This window comes from Equus quagga, chromosome 14 (genome assembly GCF_021613505.1).
Source record: "Equus quagga isolate Etosha38 chromosome 14, UCLA_HA_Equagga_1.0, whole genome shotgun sequence".
Classification (NCBI taxonomy): Eukaryota; Metazoa; Chordata; class Mammalia; order Perissodactyla; family Equidae; genus Equus; species Equus quagga.
Genome location: NC_060280.1, coordinates 56,540,592 through 56,566,548, shown reverse-complemented (window position 1 = coordinate 56,566,548; position 25,957 = coordinate 56,540,592). Strand labels below are relative to the sequence as shown.

At 36.9% G+C, this 25,957-nt stretch overlaps 1 protein-coding gene across 1 annotated transcript in view; it reads left to right on the top strand.

The window, feature by feature from the left end:
* Positions 1-19,719, top strand: part of CWF19L2 (CWF19 like cell cycle control factor 2) — a 151,962-nt gene extending 132,243 nt beyond the window's left edge. Inside the window, exon 19 of the mRNA XM_046685613.1 lies at positions 19,450-19,719. Coding sequence (XP_046541569.1) covers positions 19,450-19,553 — 104 coding nt within the window. The 3' untranslated portion in view covers positions 19,554-19,719. The remainder of the gene's footprint in view (positions 1-19,449) is intronic.
* The last annotated feature ends 6,238 nt before the right edge of the window (positions 19,720-25,957 follow it).

The following is a 25,957-nucleotide window of genomic DNA, read 5'->3' as shown; positions in this document are numbered from 1 at the left end:
TGTGTCTTAGTCAGTGCAGGCTTCCTTAACAAAATAACATAGACTGGGTGGCTTAAACAACAAAAATTTATTTTCTCACAGTTCTGGAGGCCAGAAGTCCGAGATCAAGGTGCCAGCATAGTTGGTTTCTGGTGAAAGCACTCTTCCTGGCTTGTAGATGGCCACATTCTCACTTTGTCCTCACATGGTAGTGGGGGAGAGAGAGAGAGAGAGCAAACTCTCTGGTGTTACTCCGTCATGAGGGCCCCAACTCTCATGACCTCATTTAACCTTAATTACCTCCCCCAAAACCTCGTCTCCAAATACATTGAGGCCCGTCTCCATAACATTGGGGTTACGACTTCAACATAGGAGTTTTTTTGGAGAGGACACAACCATTCAATCTGTAGCAAGTTGTAGCAGTTTTTTATACAGTCATGTGTCACTTAACAATAGGGATACCTTCTGAGAAGTGCGTCAGGCAATTTCGTCATTGTGCGAGCATCATAGAGTGCACTTGCACAAACCTCGATGGTATAGCCTACGACACACATAAGCTATATGGTCCCAATCTGCAGCCTGTTGTTGACGAAAACATTGTTAGCAGTGCGTGACTCTGTATTCTGGATAGAAATCCCTTATCCAGAAATATGATTTGCAAATATTTTCTCCTATTTTGTGTTTTTTTAACCTCTGCATGGTATCTTTTGAAGCACAGAAATTTTGAATAAGTTCAATTTTTCTATGTTTTCTTTTATTGCTTGTGCTTTTTGATGTCACAGATTGAAAGGCTGTGCCCAACCCAAGGTCACAAAGACTTTCTCCTATTTTAAGAATTTTATAGTTTTAGCTCTTATGTTGTGGTCTATGATCCGTTTTGAGGTAATTGTTGTGTATGGTGTGAGAAAGAGGTCCAATTCCCCTTGTTTTGTTTGTGCGTATTTCAGCCCTGTTTTTGTTATCCCAGCGCTATTTTTTGAAAAGAGTATTCTTTTCCCCCATTGAATTTTCTTGGCAAGTTTGTCAAAATCAATTGACCATAAGTCTAAAGATTTATTTCTGGACTCTCAGCTTTATTCTATTGATCTCTGTCTCTCTTTATACCAGTACCACACAGTCTTGATTACTGTAGCTATGATAGACTTTTTTGTGTGTGGATTCCTAAAAGTATCCTATATACATGATCATGTCTTCCATGAAGAGAGATTATTTTCTTTCTTTCCAACCTGGATGCGTTTTATTTAATTTTCTTGCCTAATAGAAGTTGAGAAGGTGGACTTTGTTGTCTTATTTCTGACTGTAAGAAGTATTCTGTGTTTCACCCTTAAGCATGATCTTAGCTGTGGATTTTTCATAGATGTCTTTTATCAGACTGAAGAAGATCCCTTCTGTATTAATTTCCTAGAGCTGATGTAAGAAATTACCACAAACTGGATGGCTTAAGACAACAGAAATGTGTCTCACAGTTCTGAAAGCCAGAAGTCAGGGTGTTGGCGGGGCCACATTCCCCCTGCAGGGTCTAGGGGAGGAGCCCTCCGCTTGCTTGTCTTGTGGCAGCATGATCCAGCCTCTGCCTCCATCCTCACATAGTCTCTCCTCTCTGCGTCTGCTTTTCTGCTCTGTTCTGTCTCTTCTAAAGACATTTGTTATTGGATTTAAGGCCTACTCAAGTAATCCAGAGTAATTTTATTTCAAGATTGTTAATTATAACTGCAAATACCCTTTTTCCAAATAAGGTATCATTCACAGGTTCAGAGGATTAGGCCATAGGCATATTTTTGAGGGGGAGAGGTGACACCATTCAACCCTTCTGGCTCCCCACAATTTACATCTATCCTATGTCCCCTCTTTTATTTTTTTTTTTTAATTTTTAAACTTTTGGTAAGGAAGATTGGCCCTGAGCTAACATCTGTTGCCAACCTTCCTCTTTTTGCTTGTGGAAGATTGTTGCTGAGCTAACACCTGTGCCAGTCTTCCTCCACTTTGTATGTGGGATGCTGCCACAGCATGGCTTCATGAGTGGTGTGTAGGTCCATGCCAGGATCTGAACCCATGAACCCCAGACCGGCAAAGCAGAGCGTGCGAACTTAACCACTATACCACTGGGCCAGCCTACCCTCACTTATTCTTGACTTTAGTAATTTAAGCCTTATCTCTTTTTTTTCTTGGTTAGCCTAGTTAAAAGTTTGTCAGTTTTGTTGATCTTTTCAGAGAAACAACTTTTGGTATGTTGGTTTTTCTCTCTTGTTTTTCAATTCTTTATTTCATTTATTTCCATGCTAATCTTTATTATTTCCTTCTTTTGCTTGCTTTAGGTTTGGTTTTCTCTTCTTTTCCAGTGTCTTAGATAGAAGTTTAGGTTATTGATTTCTGTTTCTTTTTCTTTTTAAATATAGATATTTATAGCTATAAATTTCCCTCTAAGTACTGCTTTATCTGTATCTCATAAGTTTTGGTATATTCATTTCAAAATATTTTCTAACTTCTGTTGTGATTTGACTCTTTAGTTATTTAGAAGTGTGTTGTTTAATTTCCACATATTTGTGAATTTCCAAAGTTTACTTCTGTTTTTGGTTTTTAATTTCATTCCATTGTGGTTGGAGAACATAATTTGTTTGATATCAATACCTTTAAATTTATTGAGGCTTGTTTTGTAGCCTAGCATATAGTCTGTCCTAGAGAGTGTTCCATGCACACTGGAGAGAAATAATGTGTATTCTCCTGCTGTTGGGTGGAGTGTTCTCTAGATATCTGTTAGGTCTGGTTGATGTAGTGTTGTTCAAGTCAACTGTTACCATGTTGATCTTCTGCCTAGTGCTTCTTTATTGAGAGAGGGTTATTGGAGTCATTATCGAAAGTGGCATATTGGAGTCTCCAACTGTTATTTTTTAATTGTCTATTTCTACTTTCAATTCTGTCATTTTTTGCTTCATGTATTTTGAGACTCTGTTGCTAGGTGTCCATATTTTTATAGATGTTATATCTTCTCAATGGAGTGTTCCTTTTTCATTATAAAATATACCTCTTTATCTCTAGTAAAATTTTTGTTGTAAAGTCTATTTTGTCTGATATTAATATAGTCACTTCAGCATTCTTATGCTTGCTTTTTTTATGATATATCTTTTTTCATTCTTTTAGTTTTAGTTTCAACCTATTTGTATCTGAATCTAAAGTATGTCTCTTGTAGACACAATATAGTTTAAATTTATTTTTTAATCCAATCTGACAGTCTCTGCTTTTTCTTTGGATTGTTTAATTCATTCATATTTAATAATATTATCATCTGCCATTTGCCATTTATTTTCTGTGTGTCTCATGTTTTTGTTCTTCTGTTCCTCCTTTTCTACTTTCTTTTGCATTAAATGGGTAATTTCTAGTGTAATATTTTAATTCTTTTGATATTTTTCTCTGTAGTTTAACATTTATTTTATTAGTGGATGCTCTAGTCTCACAAGGTACATATTAATTTATCAGAATTTACTTCAGAATTAAGCTAACAGTTTCAGTGAGATATAGAAATGTTCTCTTATATAGCTCTGTTCTCTCTTTTCCCTTTCTGTGCTATTCCTACACATATTATATCCGTATATGTTACTAATAAACAGGATATTTTTATAATTATCATTTTATATATGTCTTTTAAAGAAGCTGAGAGAAGAAAGAACAAGTATATATATTTATAGAGATTGTTATAGTAATCTTATTTACCATTTGTGGTTCTCTTAATTTGTTCCTGTGGCTTTGAGTTATCATCTAGAGTAATTTCATTACACCAGTACAGTTTTGTTACCACCTATCTCCTTTGTGCTGTTATTGACAAATATATTACATTTCTGTGTGACACAAGCCCAACAATACATTACATACATGTTGTTTTATACAATGGCTTTTAAAATCAGTTAAGAGAAAAAATAAAAATAAATATGCAATTGTGCTGTCTTTATAATTACATAATTACCCCTACCAATGTTCTCTGATTCTTTTGTGTAGATACATATTGCCATCTGGGGTAACTTACTTTTAGCCTGAAAACTTCTTTTGGTATTTCTTGTAAGGTAAGTCTGCTAGCAACAAATTTCCTCAGTTTTTGCTTATCTGGGAAGATCATTATTTCACCTTCATTTTTGAAAGAGAGTGTTGCTGTATATAAAAACCTTGCTTGACAGTTGTTTGCTTTGAGCACTTTATTTATTTATTTTTATTTATTTATTTTTTTTGAGGAAGATTAGCCCTGAGCTAACTTCCTCTTTTTGCTGAGGAAGACTGGCCCTGAGCTAACATCTGTGCCCATCTTCCTCTACTTTATATGTGGCTACCTACCACAGCATGGCATGCCAAGCGGTGCCATGTCTGCACCTGGGATCCGAACTGGCGAACCCCAGGCTGCCAAAGCAGAATGTGCACACTTAACCTCTGTGCCACTGGGCCGACCCACTTTGAGCACTTTAAATATGTCATCCTGCTGCCTTCTGGCTTCTATTTTTTGTTTCTGATGAGAAGTCAACTATTAATCTTATTGGCATTTCCTTGCTTGTAATGAGTTATTTTCCTCTTGCTTCTTCCAAGATTTATTCTTTATCTTTCAGAGTTTTTACTCTGATGTATTTGGGTGTGGAATCCTTTGCATTTATCCTACTTAAAGTTCGCTAAGCTTTTTAGAAGTATAGCTTAATATTGTCCTTAAAATTTGGAAATACTTCATTATTATTTCTTTGAGTGTTTTTTTTGGCTTTCTCTCTTCCTCTCCTTCTTACCCCAATTACTTGCTTTTAATGTGCTTAATGGTGCCCCACATTTCTGTGAGGCTCTGTTTTTTCTTTACTCTTTTTTCTCTCTGTTCTTCAGATTACATAATCTCTATTGATTTATCTTCAAGTTCTCTGATTCTTCTGCCAGGTCAAATCTACTGTTGTGCCTCTCTGGTGGAATTTTCATTTGTTATTGCATTTTTAACTCTAGTACTCCCGTTTGGTTCTTTATTATAATTTCTATCTCTTTATTAATTTTCTCTCTTTGCTGAAACATTGTCATTATGAAATCCTTTACTTCTTTAAGCATTGTTTCCTTTAGTTCATTGAGGCTATTTATAATATCTTCTTTTGCATCTTTCCTGCTAAGTCTGACATCTGGACCCTCTCTGAAGCAGTTTCTGTTGCCTTCTTTTTTTCTGGCATATAGGTCATACCTTCCCATTATCTTTGCATGTTTTGTAATTTTCTCTTGAAAACTGGAGATTTTAGATGATACAGTAAGGTGCTCTGGATACTGTTGTCCCCTGTCTGGTGCTTGTATTTGGGGACTTGCACAGTTTATCCAAAGAATATTTTTGGCAGGTGAGAAATTAAGTATAAATAGATACATAAAAATTTTGTCATGGAAAATTTCAAACAGATAAAATTAGAGAGTAGTATAATGACCCTCAGATACTAGTTAGCCAGCTTCAATATTATCAATGCATGGCCAATCTAGAATTTGCTCCAAAATAATCTGAGGCCAGGGAAGTTGATGCCGGTATGTGAAACAAGATTGGCCAAAAGTGATATGTCATTGTTATATATTTGTGTAAAATGTCTTTGATAATCAATTAGATAGAACTCATTTTGTGTATACTTGTCATTTTTATTTCGTCTGTGAATGATTTGCTCATTTTTATTTTATTTTTTTATTTTTTTTTGGTGAGGAAGACTGGCCCTGAGCTAACATTTGTGCCAATCTTCCTCTGTTTTGTTTGTGGGATGCCGCCGCAGTGTGGCTTGATGAACATTGTATCGGTCAACACCCAGGATCCAAACCCATGAACCCCAGGCTACCAAAGCAGAGCATGTGTACTTAATCACTATGCCACTGGGCTGGCCCATATTTGCCCATTCTTGCCTGGTGTATTTTTGTTTTGGATTCATAAATTCTTCACATGTTAAAGATATAAATTTGCATGTCATATTTCAGGCAAATATTTAACTCAAGTTTCTTGCCATTACAGTTTGATATTCTTTAATGTATATGACATTTATGAAGGAATGTGTGTGTGTGTATGTTAAATCGTGTGTTTGTGTGTATCTTAAAACTATCATTCTTCCATTGCATTTATACCTGGAGAGGGGCTATATCTCTATGTGATTAATTATAGAATTTTTTTCTTAAGATTGGCCCTGTTGCCAATCCTTTTTTTTCCCCCATCCTCCCCATGAAGCCCTCAAGGACATAGCTGTATATTCTAGCTGCAGGTCCTTCTAGTGCTGCTATGTGGGACGCTGCCTCAGCATGGCTTGATGAGTGGTGCTAGGTCCGCACTCAGGAACTGAACTGACAAAACCATGGGCTGCTGAAGCAGAGTGCGTGAACTTAACCATTTGGCCATGGTGCCAGCCCTGAATTATAGATTTTTAATACCTTTCTGTACATTATAAATTATTCAGTAATTATTATATCCTACTGTACAAGCAGTAAGAAGGAATACACAGTTTTCACAAAGCAAACTAAGAGTCACCCATAATATAGTTAAATGTGTATTTGAGAAGGAGTCGGAAAGCCTAGACTTAAATGCCATCAACTAAGTGGCTCAGAGTAAGTTTCTCTTCTGAGCCTGATTTTCTCATCTAGAAAACAATCATAGTAATTATTATAATATGCAATTGTAATTGAAATTGAGTGAAGCCCAATGAATCTTGCATACATTAGACATTCAAATGTAGGACATTTTCTTTTCTGTTTTTTTTTTTTTTTTTTGGTGAGGAAGATTGGCCCTGAGCTAACATCTTTTGCCAATCTTCTTCTTTTTGCTTGAGGAAGATTGTTGCTGAGCTAACATCTGTGCCAGTCTTCCTCTATGTTGTGTAGGATGCCACGACACATCATATGTGGCTTGATGAGCGGTGTTAGGTCTGCACCTGGAATCCAAACCTGTGAACCCTGGGCTGCCAAAGTGGAGCGTGTGACCTTTAACGACTACACCACCAGGCCTGCCCCGTAGGACATTTTCTTATAACAATAAAATTTAACTAAAATTTGGTTGTATATTTTTGTTTGTCTTTTTTCCCCCTTATATAATATTGATAACAGTTTGCAAAGACATATACTCCTGAGTATAATCCTGTGTATTCAAATGTAAAGAACAAATTGATTGGAACGTTTTAAAACCTCCATTTTATAGTTTTTTGTGTGTTCCTTTTAATAGCTTGACTTCAAGCTTAGCAAAATTTACTCATTCTTGCAGGAACTATTGATTATTTTTTATGTGGAAGGACACTGTGGAGAATGAAATGATAAGTAAGGTATGGTTGCTATCCTAAAGGAAATTTCACTCATAAAATCAACAAATATACAAATGTTAGGTTCCATAGGAAGTATAAGTGCAATTTTAGAGTTCAGAGCTTGCTTACGTCTGGAAAACTAGAGAAAGAAGTTGGCTTTTGAGGTAGTACTTAAAGGATTTATCTTATAAATATTCAAATGTTCCAGAAAGAAAGCATGAAATATGTTTAAAATTTCATTTTAACTTTTTATCAAGTAAAATTATACAAAGTAAATAAAAATTGTAGGTTTTTTTATATTCTACTAACACTATCTAAAGATAATGAAGGCATCACAGCGCAACATATACTTTGAGCATAGTAGGTTCTCTATATTTGACAATAAAATCTTCACTGAGTCCTGAAGACATCTTTGTCCTACAAGTTGATAAGAGTGATATCAAGAGTGTTCTTTTTCAACTGATTTGTTTATGCTGGCACAGTTAATATAATTTTTTCTCTGTGTATAGAACTACGATTAAAGTTTGGCACTTGATACTTTCTGTTGATAATAGTGTGCTTGTTTAGCATCTTTACAGCCTTGTTTTCTGCCACGATGAGATTCATAAAAATATATTTTTTAAGTCATGAGCTCTCTTGTAAACTAGATCCTTTTTCAGTTTGCTTCTTTCATTTTTTGCTTTATTCACTTTGCCATCTGGTGTTAATGAGCTTCTTTGCGATCATCACATGCAGGAAGTTGTAATGATGTTGTCCTCATCTCATGACTTCTAGAATGTCATTTGAAGAATTTTGGCCTGATACTAATTCCAGGTAAATAATATCCGTCATAGATTTAGCTTGAGAAATTTGATGGCTCATCTAATCTGCCAAAAAAAACCAGTGGGGACCTTACTATTAATACTACATAGTATATTTGAATAAGTCAATAATTTGTCAGCAAACATTACAGAATACATAAATTTAATGTATAAATAACTGAGTAATATGCAAGAAAACTAAAACATTATTTGCTATGAGTGCAAATAACAACACATATAATGTTAATAAGAGAGAGGATGAAAGTTAATATCCAGCAGAATTTTCTCTGCCTGGTACACATGAACTTTCTATAAAGTTACATTCCAGTGTTAAACGTTTGACCAGAGCTTTCTGCTTATGGTAATGGTAGAGAAGGAAACTTGAACCAGCTTCCCCATAGAGGAAAACTAAAATATCTGGGAAGGTGTAAACAAACAAAAACAAATCCACCTGCTTGAAGGTATAGAAGAGCTTAGAAGGCAGGGAAGGCCTAGGGGCGATGAACATCCAGAGAAGAAAGTTCAACATTTGCTATCTCTTTACACCTGGGGGTGGTCACTGATTCCAAAAGCCGTGCAGCATCACATCTGCTGCCTTCTCTTTGTTGAGGGAGTCACAGAGATCTGCCTAGTTGCAAGGGGAGGAGAAATAGACTCCACCTTTTGCTGGAGGAGTGGCAAGATACCAGAAAAGCATGTGGAATGAAAATATTGTTACGTACATTTTTGGAAAATACTATCTGTTATGGGAGGTAAATGAATTTAAAGTGTTCAAAGTCATTGCAGTGAAGAAGGAAAAAATACCTATTAACATGAGACTTTCATAAATCAAGGTTGCATGATGTAATTGCTAAGATAACCACTATAAGAACAGTCAAAACAGGGCATATCACTACTAAACTACGAGATGGGGAATATAGTGTAATGAAAGAAGGTAAGAAAGGAGAGAGAAAAGAGTACAGAACACATTGTTAAACAGAAAACCTATAGTAAGATGGCAATTTTAAATCTAAATATACCAGTAACAAAGATTGTCAATGTGAATTTAAAAAATCACCAAATTTGATGAATTTTCTGTGAAATCTGAAACTAAGAAAGAAGGTAATAGTTTGTGCTTTGCAATCTGATCTCCTTGTATTTCCCACAGTTTATTAATTAAATAAGAGTAGAGTCAAATTAGCATATATTTACCGGGTACCTACTATGAGCAACAAAGTGTATTGGGCAGAGTGAAAATGTGAAAATGAGTAAGGTGGGCTTTTTATCTTCAAGGAGATTCAAGTTTTAAGACATTAAATTATGAAAAGTTTAATTGTGTTAAAATATTTTATTAATGTTTAAAAGAACTTGCACACCACATCAAAAAGATCTCAGAGGAATGAGAGTTATTTCAACTCTGGAATTTCAAATGAGTCAATGAGTAAGATTTGGTCAGACAGATTGGTAGGATATGAGGAGGTTGGGTGGAATAGTATATAAAAAAGTGTAAAGGTGGAAAATAGACAAGGCATGTTTGGAGCTTAACAACTAAACCAAGTGTGTCTGCAAAAGTTATTTGGGGAATTGTCAGGAGATGAGAATGCCCTGAGGGATTTGGGACAAATTTTGGGAAATCTCAGAAGTCTAAGCAGTTATGGCTTTTTCCCATCGATATTGTAACTTTAGCTTATTTTAAGAAAGATACTAACCTACATGAAATTGTGTTTTAAGAAGTAATCTGGAAGGGAGTATGCAAAATTCAGGAAGGTCATTTAGAAGGCCTTGCAGTCATCTTGTTATAATGAAATAAGGGCTGGAATAAGTGTTGCAATTTTGGTCAAATATTTCACAGACATAGCAATGTAAAGATGAAGGAACAATGCTGTTAAAGTACAAAAAAGAAAAAGATTTATAGGACTCTTTCAGAGATACTTATCTATGGCTCTTTGATGCATGCAACATTTTCTCTGTCCAAGTAAGGAGGAATTGGAGCAGGCTTCTGTGGTCCCATGGTCTTCTAATGAGGAGCAGTTAAATGAAATAGACTCACTTATGCTCTGTCCTTTTTACCTTTTATCATTTGTATTTTTATATCATTAAAATGGGTCAATTTACAGTACTTGAGAGAGAGTCCATGAACTGTTGACCTCAACACAACTGTAGAGAGTCAGCTTTTGGAAAGAAAAGGTAATTCCTTCCCTGAGTTAAACACACCCAGAAACTCTTGGTCTTTTAAATGTCTTGAAAAAAATTCATAAAACTTTGAAATCATTCAGCAGTAACTTTCAACTATCACAATCTCTACTAGTAAAAAAGAACATTTTTTTTTCTTGATGATTTATTGGTATCTCTGGGCTCCAGAATGATCATCTAGGATTTATGTCTATGAAATATGTGGTAACAGGATTTATTGCATAGTTAATGCTTGTCATCAATCTTACCTTTCAAGTTGGTGGTCTCCATTAAGAAACATTTTAATGATAAACAGTAAGGCACGCCAACCTTCCTATTAGTTATCTTCTCTGTACTGAATATTAAGGTGTTGATCATCATTTACACAATGATTATATTTCATTATAGTTACTCTCATTTAGTGCAACTCAATGTCAGACTGTCCACTGCATGCATTATACAAGTCAATAAATATAGTTGTGTGTATTTTGGGCTTTTAAATGAAAGTATTGTAGCAGCAAGGTAAATGCAACCCACTTCAATTTAGTTTGATTTTTCCACTAATATATGAAATCCTGTTTGGAAGCCTGGTATAATGTAAAAATCATGGACTTTGTAGTGGTGTAGCCATATATTATTAATTGTGTAATCTTATACACATTATTTAAATGCCCTATTATTCCTACTATGAGGCAGGCCCTGTCAAAGGCTCTGGGAATGGAACATAAAGAAATAAAACCTGGCTTTAAGGTGCTTAGAGTCTAATGAGAGTGAAGAGTGGAGGTGCGGCAATCAAAATCTCAGAAAGTTGTTGAAATTAAATGAGTGAGTGTGTATCCAGTGCACAGACAAGTGCCTGGTAACCAAGACAAGTTATAAATATTGGTTCTCCCTTTCCATGTTCCCTATTTGACTTCTTTATGGCAGACCTGATTCCACAAAGTGGTAATTTGGTACAGTTCCAAATTGCCTTGGTAACTGGAGTTTTGCTGAACACGAAGTCTTTTTTGGGTCAAGGTGTACGTTTAAACTGCTCTGTATATGCATTCTCTTTAACATGCAACCTAGGTTTCACTGCAGAGAAGCAATTTTGCAAATATCTAATAAAATTTTCTGCTTACTTGAATTAAACAAATTAATCATCTGTTTTTCTTTTGAATGTAACTCAAGGGAATGAGAAACCAAGCATCGTTGAGATGTATTAAATTATTAGCTGGCATAATTTTTGAGAATTTCTGTATAACTATACAAGGTGTTCATAATACTCAAAGGATCTTAATTTTCTAGTGAGTAGGAAATAAGCTGCTCATTTTTTAGACCTTATTTAAATATTTCAAGCTATTATGATTTGTTAAGTTTCATCTCTAAATAGTTTAAATGAGAACCAAATGGGCCAAATCAGCAATCAGTGATTAAGAAATTTTAATGCCCATGGTAGCATATTTCTTTTAATATATATTGAAAGAAGAGAGCTATTTTTTTCCTCAAAGAGTTTACTATAATTTAATCTTGTGACTATTCTTTGAATTCAAAGACCTGCCCTCAGTAAGGCATATTCTTTGAATGGTTTTTACATAGCAGCAATGAGATTCTGTTCATTTAGCTACTTACTTATTTGGCACTTAGACTTAAAGTGTGCCTGGGCCCAAAAGGAGCTAAACAGAAACTCATACACAGTATGGCCATGTTTATTAATATAATAATTGATATAAACATGGCCATATTTTAAAATGCAGTTTGTGGTAGAGAATGGAGTTTGTTCAATCAGCACAAGAAAACATGAAATAAATGTAAGTGTGTATTTAACTTTACCATATCTACTTAAATACTTTCCTTTTTGAACAAATATTCTATCTTTTAAATGCATGATAATTGAACAATCATGTGGAGTATTATTAAGGTAATGTACCAGCAACATCTTAAGGGCTGGGCTTCTGGAATCTTCATAACCGCAAGTAAAAAATACTGAAGAGCGGAACAGCCTGCACTTTTGTGCTACACATTCTTTTCCCTCTCAAGAAGAGTATCACTAGGACCCACAATTTTAAAAATTTGCTTTATATGCAATACAAAGCAGTACCTTTTCAATGGAAAAATCTGATAGGTATTTCCTTAACCAAATGATCAAACAGCATTTCCAACATAATGGGATAAAATGGCTTTTTTTTTTTTTTTTTACCTCCAATGTGATGCATTGAGAAACTTACAAGATCATCTATGTAATATTCCAGCAAAAATCTTTTTGACCTGATCTGTTTTGATCTGTTCATTAGGAAACAATCCAAATTGCGAGACATACTATAAAACAAGTGGTCAGCACTCTTCAAAAATGCCGATGACATAAAAGGCACAAAGGGGCTGGTGAACTGATTAGATTAGGTGAGACTAAAGAAATATGACAACTAAATGTAATATATGATTCCTGATTAATTTCTGGATAAGAAAAAGAAAACGAAAAGAAAACAACTATCAAGGACGTTATTGGAACAATTGGCAAAATTTGAATAGGGACTGTATCTTAGACACTAGTTTTTTAATTAATGTTAAATTTCCTGATTGTGATCATTGCATTGTGATGTGTAGGAGAGTACCTTTGTTCTCTGGAGATGCACGCTCAAGTATTTAGGGATGAAGTGTCAAAGTCTGCAAGTAGCTCTCAAATGGTGAGGGGAAAAAATATGTATATATAGAGAGGAAGCAAATGAGGCAAATTGTTGAAACATGAATCTAGGGTAACGACAAACAGGTATTCAATGTATTATTCTTACCACTCTTTTGAATGTGTGAAATTTTTCAAAATAAAAAATTTGAAAAATGCATATACAAATCGGAGAGAATTAGCTTGGATAAACAATATAAAGTAGTGTGAGTCCAGTTGTTATCAGTCATATCAGGCTCAATCCTCATTTTCCTAATGAACGTTTTTTAATGCCATCTTTACTCTCTGGATGAAATCCATAGATAATATAACCCTACTTATGCATATGATTTTTAAAAATGATATAATGCCTTATTACATAAAAGAGAATAAAAGATTGTGTTCTTCAGTGGGTGAATTCTTGGGCATAACTGCTCTCTTAGAATAATGTCCCCACAGATTTCCAGAACTTCCCCCAGGGGGTGGTACTGCCCCTGTTGTGAACAACTGGGTTAACTGCTCCGATGGCAGGGATATTACCCTGAGACGCCACTGAGATTAAAACATGACTGTGTGCTTGCTGAGTGGGTGAGAAGGCCCACGAGCCATCAATCTGTATGCATTAATTTGCCTGAAGATTTTGAGGTTTTGGCTATATTGGGAAGGAGAATTAGTGGGTGCCTAAGTGACTGGTGAAATATGGAAAGTGCTGTAGGGTGTCTGTTTTCCCACTTGGTTCCCGTAGATTTTGTTTAAGCTCCGTGGAGAAATAAGCTGAAGAAGCTGTTCTTTTCCTAGGGTTTCTGAGGGAGATGTAAACACCAATGTATATTTGTGTATTGATATGGTGACAACACAGCTGAGTGCAGTTTATTTAGTCTCCCTTAGTTTCTTAAAATTTATACAGTGGAGGAAGTTTTTCCCCATGCCCCTGGGTGAAACTTGGCAGTCTCGTAGCTTTTCTGATTGTTAGTATGTAACATGTTACCTAATAGTCAGTAACTCTAAGTTACCCTGATAGAGTAATTTAAAATGTTTACTCCAATATGTTAGAAAACTCTTCATTCCAAGGTACAGACTTCCTGTTCTGTGGTTAGGGCCTGTGGTGGGTGGGCCCCTACCCTCTTGGGAGGAGGGTGTGACTGATTTCTTTCCTTCTTCATGTTTTTTTCCTCCCTCCTGCACTAGCTGCTCTTATTACTGACTCCTCCAGATGGAGTTGAACTTGGAGTGGAAAAGGGGAAAGGAGGCCAGAGAGTTTCACTGAGTGGGTCTTAAGATGATTTAAAGCTCTCTGGGTCTGGCAGATGTAGAAAGTTGATTGTCCTGTGGCTGCATTCATGGCGTTTGGAGGTTCCCCTGCTGCACCATACTGACTGTAATGTGTGTGATTAATTTTCTTCTTTGGTTGCCACTTGCCTCTCAGCCTTGGTTTTCTGGCAGGCTCCAGGCTGGCTCACTCTCCCATTAGGGCCTGCATTTGGTCCGTGGAAAACATTCATGAATACTTTGACACATAAGGCTGAAGAGGGCAGAGCAATCCCAACATAACCACGTCTGCATTGCTCTCTCCGTTGGAGCACCCAGCTGGTCACATGGTAATTGATGAGAAACCATTAGATTTTTCAGACAGGTGTCAGACTCTGGTCCACTGTTTCTTCCAACTTCAGAAGATACCTGTCAAGCTTTGCAAGTGATCCCTTTGAAAGTCCTCTCTGCAGGCTCGAGGTGAAGGAAGGAGGGTTGCACTTTTGCCCCTCTCTGTTGGGGAATGGGTGGTACTCATAGCACTCAGTTGCTGTGTCCAAATATTTCCACAAATCCTCTCTGACTCTTCAGTGCCTTGATTCTTTTATATTTTTGATGTGAATTTAGAGTTGTCCACCTTCCTTTCAAAGTTTGCACCTTGTTCTGAATCCTCACTTTGGAATTTTGTATCTGTTTTATGGTTGAGCCTCAGTGGAAACTCCCAATTTAAGATTCATTCCATTCTCTTTAAGTTCCCAGGTAGCAGGGCTGTGGGCCAAGGAGGCTAGCAGTAGTGGAGTCAAATTTAAATTTAACTTTGGCTTCCACCACTAGTTTTGCTATGTTGGACAAGTTACTTAACCTATTTGTAAAATAAAGGTAACATATATTAATAGGGTTGCTGTAGGAAGATTTATAAGTGAGTTAACTAAAACCATAACATTAGAGTATTCTGAATTTAACTATGTATTTACCTTTACCAGTGGGATTTATGCTTTCATATACTTTCCTGTTACTAATTAGCATTTTTTCATTTCAGCTTGAAGAAGCCCTTCAGCATTTCTTGTAAGGCCAGTACAGTGATGATGAACTTGTTTAGCTTTGCTTGTCTAGAAAACTTTTTATTTCTCCTTCAATACTGAAGGACAGCATTGCTGGATGGAGTACTTGTAGTTGGCATTTTTTTTCTTTTAGCAGTTTGGATGTGTCCTGCCCTTCCCTTCTCGCCTGCATAGTTTCTGCTGAAAAATCTACTGATAGTCTTACGGGGTTCCCTTGTACCTAACAAGTTGTTTTTCTCTTGCTGCTTTTAAAATTCTCTCCTTTTAACTTTTGACAATTTAATTTTAATGTGTCTCAGTGTGGATCTCTTTGGGTTCCTCTTATTTGGAACTTTCTGGGTTTCCTGGATGTGGATATTTGTTTTTTTCCTCAAGTTAAAGGAAATTTTCAGTCATTATTTCTTTGAATAAGTTTCAGCCCCTTTCTCTCTTTCTTCTCTTTCTGAGACCCCTATAATGCAAATATTGATCTGCTTGGTGGTGTCACATGAGTCTCTTTAGCCATCTTCACTCTTTCTCATTCTTTTTCTTATGCTCCTTTGATTGGATGAATTTCACTGCCCTGTTTTTGAGTTTGCTGATTCATTCTTCCACATGACCTAGTCTGCTGTTGAACCCCTTAATTGAATTTTTAATTCAGTTATCGTATTTTTCAGCTCTGTGACTTCTGTTTGATACTTTCTTATGTATTCTCTTTGTTGATATTCTCACTTTGTTGACGCATTGTTCTCCTGACCTCGGTGAGCATCTTTATGACCGTTATTTCAAACTCTTTATCAGGTAAATCACTTATCTCCATTTCATTAAGATCTGTGTCTGGAGTTTTATCTTGTTTTTTTGTTTGGAACATATTCCTCTATTTCTTCCTTTTCGTCACTCTTCTTGTTGGTTTCTGCATATTAGGTAAAACAGCCACCTCTCCCAGTCTTGACAGGGTGGTCTCATATAAGAAATGAAACTTATCATTCAGCCTGGCCCTAGCTTTTGGTTCTCTCTCAAACCTTTGTGATTGTCCGAGTCATTTTTTTGTCCTTAGTGGCTCCCAATAGTTTAGGGTGTGCCAAGACCTGTCAGTGTCTCTAAGGGGAGGATCCGCCTCAGTGCCTAGATGTAGGGTAATTGGAAGCCAGACCCTCAGGCAGCAGCTTTTAAAGTGTGCAAATATGCCTCTTTCAAGGAAGGACTTGGAGATGAGTGTTTCTGTTTGCCGTCTCTGTGCTGAGTCCTGGAGCAACAGATACAGCAAGTCCTCAGGAGCTGTTGAAAAGCTTTTTTTTAGTTTGCTATAATTTTGTGGGTCTTGTGGACCCAAGTGTCATTGGCTTTCAGAGTTAGGTGTTTTAGGGGCCTGTCTGTCAGATGGAAGTCTTAAAGATTGAGGTGCTAGATGTTTTCAAATCCTTTGCTTCTCAGGGAGAAGTTGGGAGTTCCCTCCCAATTACATTTGCCATGCTGGGTGGTATGGTTTATTGCAAGAGTGTGTCTCAGCCTTTCCTACCCATTTTGATGTGGGTATTTTCTTGTTCACTTGATGCATAGGAGTCTCTCAGCCAGTTTCTGAATTTATTTCAGAGGAATTTGCTCCATGTATAGCTGTAGATTTCGTGGGCCTGTGGGAAACATTGAGTTCAGGAGCCTCTTATGTCACCATCTTGGACCAGAACATCTAAAGACTTAATTATCTCATATAACAAGAAGTCTGGGAGTAGGCAACTGCTTGTCTTGGTTAACTGACTCAAAATTGTTATGACCAGCCTCTCTGCAATATATTTGGCCTTCCTTCTTGGTCACAAAATATTTTCTGCCTTTCCAGGCATCAGATCTTAGTTGAAAGTAGGAAGAAGTGGGAAGAGTTGATATTGGTCATATCTGACCTTTTATAAAGAATGCTAATATTGACAGAAATTGCAATATGAAATTCTAAAAATAGAATTTCAAAATGAAATTGTAAAAAATCTTAGAAAAAAAGGCTTTGAGGGTACAACCACCAGTTTCGTGTATGCTTACACATACAAGCTTTGATTAGCTGGAAGAATTTGGGAATAAATCTCTCTGAGCTCCAATTTCCCCATCTGTGAGCTGGAGATAATAATACCTACCTCATATGATTGATAAATATATATATGTGTGTGTGTGTGTGTCATATCTTTGTTGAGATATATATACACACATATATATATGTTACATCTCACACAATAAGGTGCTTAATGAATGATATTCTAATGTAATGGTATTATTATGATAAATATTGTATATTTTTAGATATTTAGCACTGCTGACATTGAATGTACATTAAAGAAGAGTTTACTAACAAATATTATATTTTATGCTGAAAAAAAGATTAGGGGATGGTATACTTTTGGAGAAGATAAAGAAAGAGTGTGCAAGTAGAAGGTTCATGTATGGATCAGTGATGATTCCGGCAAGTTAGAGAATTAAAAGTGTGAACTGAGGAGATGGGCCTGGAATTGCAATTTAGAGGAGAGATGTTCTTTGGTAGAGGAGAATAAGAAGTTTCACTATGTGTGTAGAAGTGAGAAACTGAGGAAAGAGGCTCATATTTGGTCTAGAAGTGTTCAAGCTAGGGAGAAGAGTGACATAGAAGACTTGAGAACCCCCACTGTGGAATTCACTTAATTTCCCTGGTTGTGCACCTTGGCTTTCTCCTTCTTCCAGCTTCTACCACTTCTGGCTCTGACTTTCCCTTGGTTGGGTTTCCACAAATTTTGACAAACTGTCAGGTAGAATCTCATATAAGTCCCATGTGTATTCTGGACATTGTTTTCTCCTGAGTCCAGTCTCTGTTTTTAGTATACAAGGTATTGTTCAGCTTTTGGTCTTTTAGAATTTCTCAGCATAGCTGTGTGTGTCCTCTTTATACATGTATATAAAATGTGTGTTTGCCTGTATGTGTATACACGTGACGTATGTGAATATGCACATGTATATTTTGTCATTTCTAGTGTTTGTTGAAGGATATAAAGAATGTGTAGTATGTGTCCGGTTCTCCATCTTGAAACTGGGAGTCCTTTAATTAAGACCTTTTCTATTATACTGTGGTCAATGATAGAAACCAAAACAAGGGGTGGAGGTGAGAATAAAGCAGGAAATAAGAAGTAGGTGTATCACAAAAAGTAACTGAAAAGTTAACATTTCTATTAGTATTCTCACAATAAAGAGGTGGTGTGTTCTTAATGATGTGGCATTTTATAGTTGTAAAGAATAATAAAATATTAAATTCTTTAACAAAATCTTCCACCTGCCGTAGAACTCTGGGCACAAGTTTATATTTTCATTCAAATGATGCTGCTTTTTTGGTGAGAGAGAGAGGTGGAACCCAACAAATCCATTCCCCTAACTGACTGAAGTTAAGAAGATAAGTTTTTTCTGAGAACACGACTTGAATTCTGTTATGAAATCTCAGCAGAATGAGCCGTGTCAGAGTGGAGTCCAATTTAATCATTACCTCATTCATCTCATGCTAAGTCTTTGCTTTCACCTTTCTTCATTCTTAGAGTAAGCAATCAATCTCTTAATTTTACGGAATTTTTAAATGACTTTCCTCTAGGTCCATATCACATTAACACAGAAATCATGTATGTTATGCAAAAGAAATAGTCAAAAGTCAAAACTCTGTGAAAGTATGAATTAAAACTAACCTAACCTTAGGCTTCCAAAATAAGGTGACTCTAGATCTCTACAAAGACTAACTTTATTTTTTTTTCTCCTCATCTCTCAGATGGTTTCTCACTCCGAGTAATTATAAGTCCTGTAGTTTACTAACCCTCATTGCTATTAAGGTTTGTTAACATGACTATATAACAAAGAAATATTCCAACACAACCAGTTTAAATGTCTCTGCTCTAGGTATGTAAATATTAAGGTGGTTGGCAGAAGTTCAAAAGCTGCAATGGTGTTTTGGCTTAGAAAGCTGGGTTTGAGACTAAGCTTACTGAAAGAGAGGCATCATCATCATCGTAACTGTTAACATTTAGTGAGCACTTCCTGTGTGTCATGTCCTATGCTAAACATTTTTCATGCATTATCTCACTTAATTTTTACAATGACCCTGTTAGGTGGATACACTGACTGCCCGTGTTTAATGCTCCTATTCTACAGATGAAGGAACTGAGGCTTGGAGTAAATAAACGATTCAAGGAACACCAAGGCTGGCACATTGTCCAACTCCAGGGGGCACCATCACATCACCTAAGAGACAGTGCCCCTTGGAGCTGAGCAGTTCACACTTTGCACAGTTATCACAGTGGTCCTGTTGATACCGTGCAGGGCTAACAATCAGTTTCTGTTCTTTCTGACTCCAGAGATCACATGCTGTCTCTACTGTATATCATTGGAGTTGTGGGCCCAGCTGGAAGGAACAAGCACAATTCTTAGTCCTAGAGGACAGAAAAGCGAGTCCTGTTAACCAAGTCTCAACCTAGAATCTGAAGGAAATTTGTATTATCTCAGGTTCTTCTGATTTGGAAGTGAAAATAATCACACCCACCCTTTTCCTATGATGCAGAGTGCTGGTAAGTTTTCAAACATTTTCCAGCAGCCTTCAAAGCTGTAATCTAGAAGAAGGACTGTAATCTGGCTGTAAATGCTGTAATGATTTCCTTTAATAAATTCTGTTTAAGTTCATGACAAACCTGACATATGCTTAATTCTATATCATTGTTAAGGGACAAAGTCTAGAGGATCGCCCGTTTGTTTTTTTAAGAATGACACATGATAGGATTTTTAATTTACACAGTTCATTTTAGCAGATTTGGTATAAGACTGTTGAACCTTGAGTTGACTGGAAGCATGCAATGAGTGTGTTCTTATAATTTATTCCATTACATTTCACAGTTAGCTATCTAAATCTTTGGTCTTTTGACTTTCATATTAAACAAAATAGTCTACACAATGCTGTAACAGCATTCATTGTCTTTCAAAGCTAAGAATAGACAATAAATAGTGTGGCATTTTAATTAGATACTTGCCTTCATGTGCATTTCAGCAACAATCTAGCAAAGCTGAATAATAGATGACAGTTTGATCTGACTTCAGACATCCCATCCCTCCAGTTGCATCACAATAGATAGTGCAGGAATGCAGGATGAGAGCAATTTTATTCACTTTTTAAACTGTACCTTGCTATTCTTTCCCTATAGCTAGTCTGATTCACTCAGTGGTTTTCTATCCTTTCAGCAGCACAATAATGCTTGTCAGTAGAGTACCTGCTATCTTAATACATAATTACTTTCTAAAACATTGCTATTAGAAGATGAGATAATGAGATAATAACAATCCAATTTATCCAGGCTCTCCCTCTCTCTTCTTTGTCTCCCACACCTGACAGGTAGGTGCTCAGGGTCCTGGGTCTGGGCTTCCCTCCTATGAACCTGGGACCAGGTGACACTACCCTCTCTTGGAGCATGGAACAGAATAGAGGAATTCACAGGCTGCCACCTTGGGCCAACCTCTATCAAACCTGGACAGACCATCCTATTGGATTATTGATCCAAGAAGGCTAAGCAGAGAGGGAGAATGAGGGTGGGAGACAATAGGTTGAAAACACCAGGGAAACCGGGTAAATGCTAGAGAATTTGAAGCAAATGGTGGGAGCCAGATCCAGGAGTTACTGCAGCCTTGCTGTGATAGATGTTATGTTCCAATCATAGGCAAGACATGATTCCTACCCTCAGAAAAGCTCAAATAACATGACAACTACAATATTGGATGACATATGTTAGAATAGAGCTGTGTAGAAGGTATTGTGAAGGAAATTAAACTACCTGAGGTAGATGGGAACAAGAGGAAGGTCAGGGACCATGGAACAGGGAAGAAGATGTGGGAACTGAGCCTCGAAGGATGAATGGGATTTAAATAAGCAGAAAATAAGGGAGAACATTTCAGAAAGGGACAACCTAGTGCAAATTCACCAAGTTATCATATAGCAAATGGAGATGACAAAGATTTCAGAATGGCTGTAACCCAAGGTGAGAATGGAAGAGATCCAAGAACTTATTCTGGTGAGGTGGGAAGGAGCCAGGACATAAAAGGACATCTATTCTATATTCACTAGTTAGGGCTTTATCTGTGGATAATAGGACTTGTTAAAGATTTTAAGGTAGAGTAGAGAGATAATCAGATTTGCTGTGTAGAAAGACCACTTTGGCACACATATGGAGGATGCCTCACAACGACCTGACATTGGAGAAAGGAGATTAGTTCATAGGCATTTGCAATATAGTCTATTCAAGAGATGAAAAGGACCTAGACTATGGGAGTGGCAATAGTAAGTAAAAGATATATTCAACAAATATTTTGGAAATAGAATTTTGAAAACAGGTCATAGATGGCTACTGGATTTTGGATGGGTGGAGGGAACACAGGAGGAGAAATAGTTTGGAGAATGGTCAAGGGAGATAAACCAAATGAATCTGGTTTTAGATTTTCTGAATTTTGAGAGTTCTAGGGCATTCAGGAGGATATTTCCAAAAGCAGAATAGACCTCAGGAGATTGGTGATCCTGGAGATAAATCTGAGTGTCATCAACTCAAAGATATCAGAAGACTTCGTACTCTGGATGATATTAACCAAATTGATGTGAAATAAGTTCTGGAGATGTAATGCACAGCATGATGACTATAGCTAACAATACTGTATTGTACATTTGAAAGTTATTAGGAGAGTAGATCTTAGGTCTCATCACAAGGAAAAGACTTGTAACTATATGAGGTGATGGATGCTAACTAAACTTGTGGTAATCATTTTGCAATATGTACCTATATGAAATTTTATGTTTTACATTTTAAACTTATACAATGTTATATGTCAATTATATCTCAATAAAACTGGAAAAATCAATAAAAAAATAAAGGCCGAGGACGAAGCCATAGAGACCACTAATATTAAAGGGGAGAATGGAGTGGATATTGTTATGAAAGCTGATTGTTGCAAAAGTTTTCTAACAGCAGCTTTCAGTATTACCAAAGGTGTCTGAGAGTAGGTGAGGGCTGCGGAGCATTGTCAGATTCGTCAGCAGTGGTCTCAGGCAGAGCACTTCAGTCGAGGGTCAGTTGTGGGTTGCGGAGAGAATGAAAGGTGAAGAAATCAAGATTGTTACTATTCCGTTTTTCTTGAAGCTTGACTATGAAAGGAAAGACAAAAGGATGCATAATAGCTGGATGTGATAGGCAGGCCATGTATTATTTTTATTTAACAGATGAAAAAACTGAAGCTCTGAGAGACTGTAATTTTCCCATCAACCACTGGTCAGGAGCAGAGCCAAAGTGAAATCCCTAGCCCTCCAGTTCTGAATTCAGATTCCCTTTTCCTTGCCCACCTGAGTAATTGAAGGATCATCATTGCGGTGGACATAATCATAATCAGTTAGTATAAATGTCACTATGGTTTATTTCATCCAAAGGCTAAAGTCTTGTGGGGGAGGGGGTGGAAGGGAAGGGGAAGAATTTTTTTCCCTTTTGGTCTGAACTTGTGAAATGTGGATGGGAAAACTTTATTTTAAGCCTCACTTGGCATGTTTCCTTGGCTGTGTGTGAATGTTCCGGCAGCCAACTCCTGTTTTCCTCCTTAGCTATAGCCCTGACAGCGTTTTGCTCCTACTGTGATTTCAATTTATGACCCGACCAAGAATGATAAAAAGTAAGTTGCATTCCCAAGTATATCCATATTACAGGCCAATTATTTAGCTGCCTGAAATACTATGTCACTTGGACAACATGCATCAGATAAAACCTTACTTCCTTGATTAAAGAAATGCATTTTATTTGGTGTTTTCTTTAGAGATTAAAGCAACTGTTCTTGCAATGATGCACAGGCTGTTGGAGTCAGAGCAGCCATCTGCACTGATGAGGCTTATGTAACGTTCACTTGCTTTCATATAAGGATAAGCCTCACATGCAGACATGAAGACACCAGGTTCTGTTCCCAACTCAGGTGCTGTGAACTTGGGTCAACAACTCGGGCCCTCCTCACCAAGGACCTGGGATCCCAGACTTAGAATTAGATGCAGTGCTTTGCCGTGCTTGGAAACAAAGTTCGCCTGGAAGGATGGTATCCATCTTAGAAAGGGTTAAGCCAATAGTGTGCATTCACTTATCTTGTGAATGAGCCTGACCTAAAAATGGACTTTTTGTTGTACTTACTCAAACCCAAATATCTATTCCTCAAGCAGCTGATTTGCCTCCTTCTGTAAGAAGTAGCAAGTTAAAGAATATTTCTTGACATAGATGCTAAGCGTCTTATACTGGTTTCCTAATAATAATAATAAAATGTTATATGTAGTAATTCTTATACCCCACAGATTAATAAATGTGATGAGCTAATACTTATTATTTGTTTAGCATATAGTCATGCCAAGTAAATAATTGCTGATTGATTTCATCCCATTCTAGATTCCTTAGCAACTTAACTGCAATTTTTAAGTTGAACTAATGCCCGCTCAATCAAAGAAACAGTCCTGACAAGTTTCAGAGAAAGCTGCCTCAGGGGTTGTTGGCTGAAGAGCTATGCTGAATGTGATGCATCTAGGAAAAAACAACAAAAAGATGAGTGTTTCCCTTCAACATTTCCTATTTATTTGGCCTGTTATTTAGATTTACTATCTAGTTACATCTGAGCACAGTGGGAGGCACAGGTGCAAATAAAATAGGTATTTATTAGCTTTATTTATTTTATACCCATTTATTAAATTGCTTTATGAAACAAGAACTTAGCAATGGTAAGATTTTCTTCTTGCTTTCTAGATCCTGAAGTTCAGTCCTAGCCCGTCTCAACCAATTCTTCCCCCGTCCCTTTGCATTCCTGCATGTTAGGAGGAAATTAATCTAATGCCAAAACACCCTAAGTGGAGTCCCTGAAAATTGGTAATTTTTTATGAGAGCATAAGTTTTCTTGAGCCAGAAGCCCTTCTTCCATTTTCAGCCTTGTGAAAAATATTCCCATCTATAGTGTCACCAGCCAACTTTCTGGCCTGACCAAGGCTCTGGCTGAGCCAACAGACCTTGAGTTCAGATGGCTAATGAAGCAAGATCCCAAGTCAGAGAGGATACGCGTGGCTGTCGTGTAGTAAAAGCATCCCAAAGTTCTTCCCAGCTTCCCAGATGTGTTAAAGCCATACTCAAAATCTTCATAAGCTGCTCCTCCAGACAAGGAATGCTAATTGACCAAACATATTCACAGATCTTGTGAGTAATGTGACTTGAATCCTGATTTCCACTCATTGCTAGGAAACATAGGAAAGCTACATCTGTGAAACAGTGGCAAATCTTGCCATCTGTAAAAGTGAAGGATACTGCTATCTAAATGAACGAATCCAGACAATATTCAAATCTTAATTTGGTCAGTAGGGCACATAGCCTAGCAGTGTACCTGACATAAAAAGTGCTCAATAAATACTTGTCAATTGAGTAAAGAATGGATTCCTTCTCACTGTGTTTCCCATCCCCTCAGCCCACTCCCACACACCAGATTTTTAATTTGGGAAGAAATGAATGCACTTGAACATCATCTTTGCAGCCTTTGTTACTCTTTATCCAAATTTAGTTTTGGAGGCTCTACTCAGCCAAAAAGTATCAAAGGAGAAAAGCAATGGGTCTACCTTTTCCCCAGTATCTAGAATTAGTTTATAAATAAGTTCAAATTGGTTACTCATACATAGCAAAGATAGAAAAGAATTTTTAATACTAAGGCTCCATTTCTGGCTTCTTTTTCTTCCCCGTTCTCTAAGAATTATGAATATTCCAAAGGACTTCTGGACACCTGGTAGCTAAGATCAAACAAAACACAGAGAAGATGATTTTTCACTCTTGGAATGAACTGTCATGTCTCTTTTCCAAATATAATAGGCTATTAAATGGGACATATGCTGTTGCCTCTGAATTTCAGCTAAAGCCTCAAAGCTAAGGATGCTAGGAGAGATGTATCCACAGTTTCTAAGAGATGCTAGACTCATCTACACAGAACCTCACAAAGATGGCAGAAAGGTGTCCCTTACTCACCTCCAGTCTTTTTTGTTTGTTTTTTATTAAGATTATGATAGATTACAACCTTGTGAGATTTCAGTTGTACATTATTGTTAGTCATGTTGTGGGTACACCACTTCACGCTTTGTGCCCTCCCCCATCCCCCCTTTTCCCTGGTGACCACCGATCAGTTCTCCTTGTTTATATGTTAACTTCCACCTATGAGTGGAGTCATATAGAGTTCGTCTTTCTCTGTCTGGCTTATTTTGCTTAACATAATACCCTCAAGGTCCATCAATGTTGATACGAATGGAACAATTTTGTCTTTTTTTATGGCTGAGTAGTATTCCATTGTGTATATATACCATATCTTCTTTATCCAATCATCAGTTTCTGGGCATTTAGGTTGGTTCCACGTCTTGGCTATTGTAAATAATGCTGCGATGAACATAGGGGTGCAAGGGACTCTTGGGATTTCTGATTTCAGGTTCTTAGGATAGATACCCAGTAGTGGGATGGCTGGGTCATAGGGTATTTCTGTTTTTAACTTTTTGAGAAATCTCCACACTGTTTTCCATAGTGGCTGCACCAGTTTGCATTCCCACCAACAGTGTATGAGGGTTCGTTTTTCTCCACAACCTCTGCAACATTTGTCACTCTTGGTTTTGGATATTTTTGCCTATCTAATGGGTGTAAGGTGATATCTTAGTGTAGTTTTGATTTGCATTTCCCTGATGATTAGGGATGATGAACATCTTTTCATGTGTCTATTGGCCATACTTATGTCTTCTTTGGAGAAATGTCTGTTCATGTCCTCTGCCCATGTTTTGATCGGGTTGTTTGTTTTTTTGTT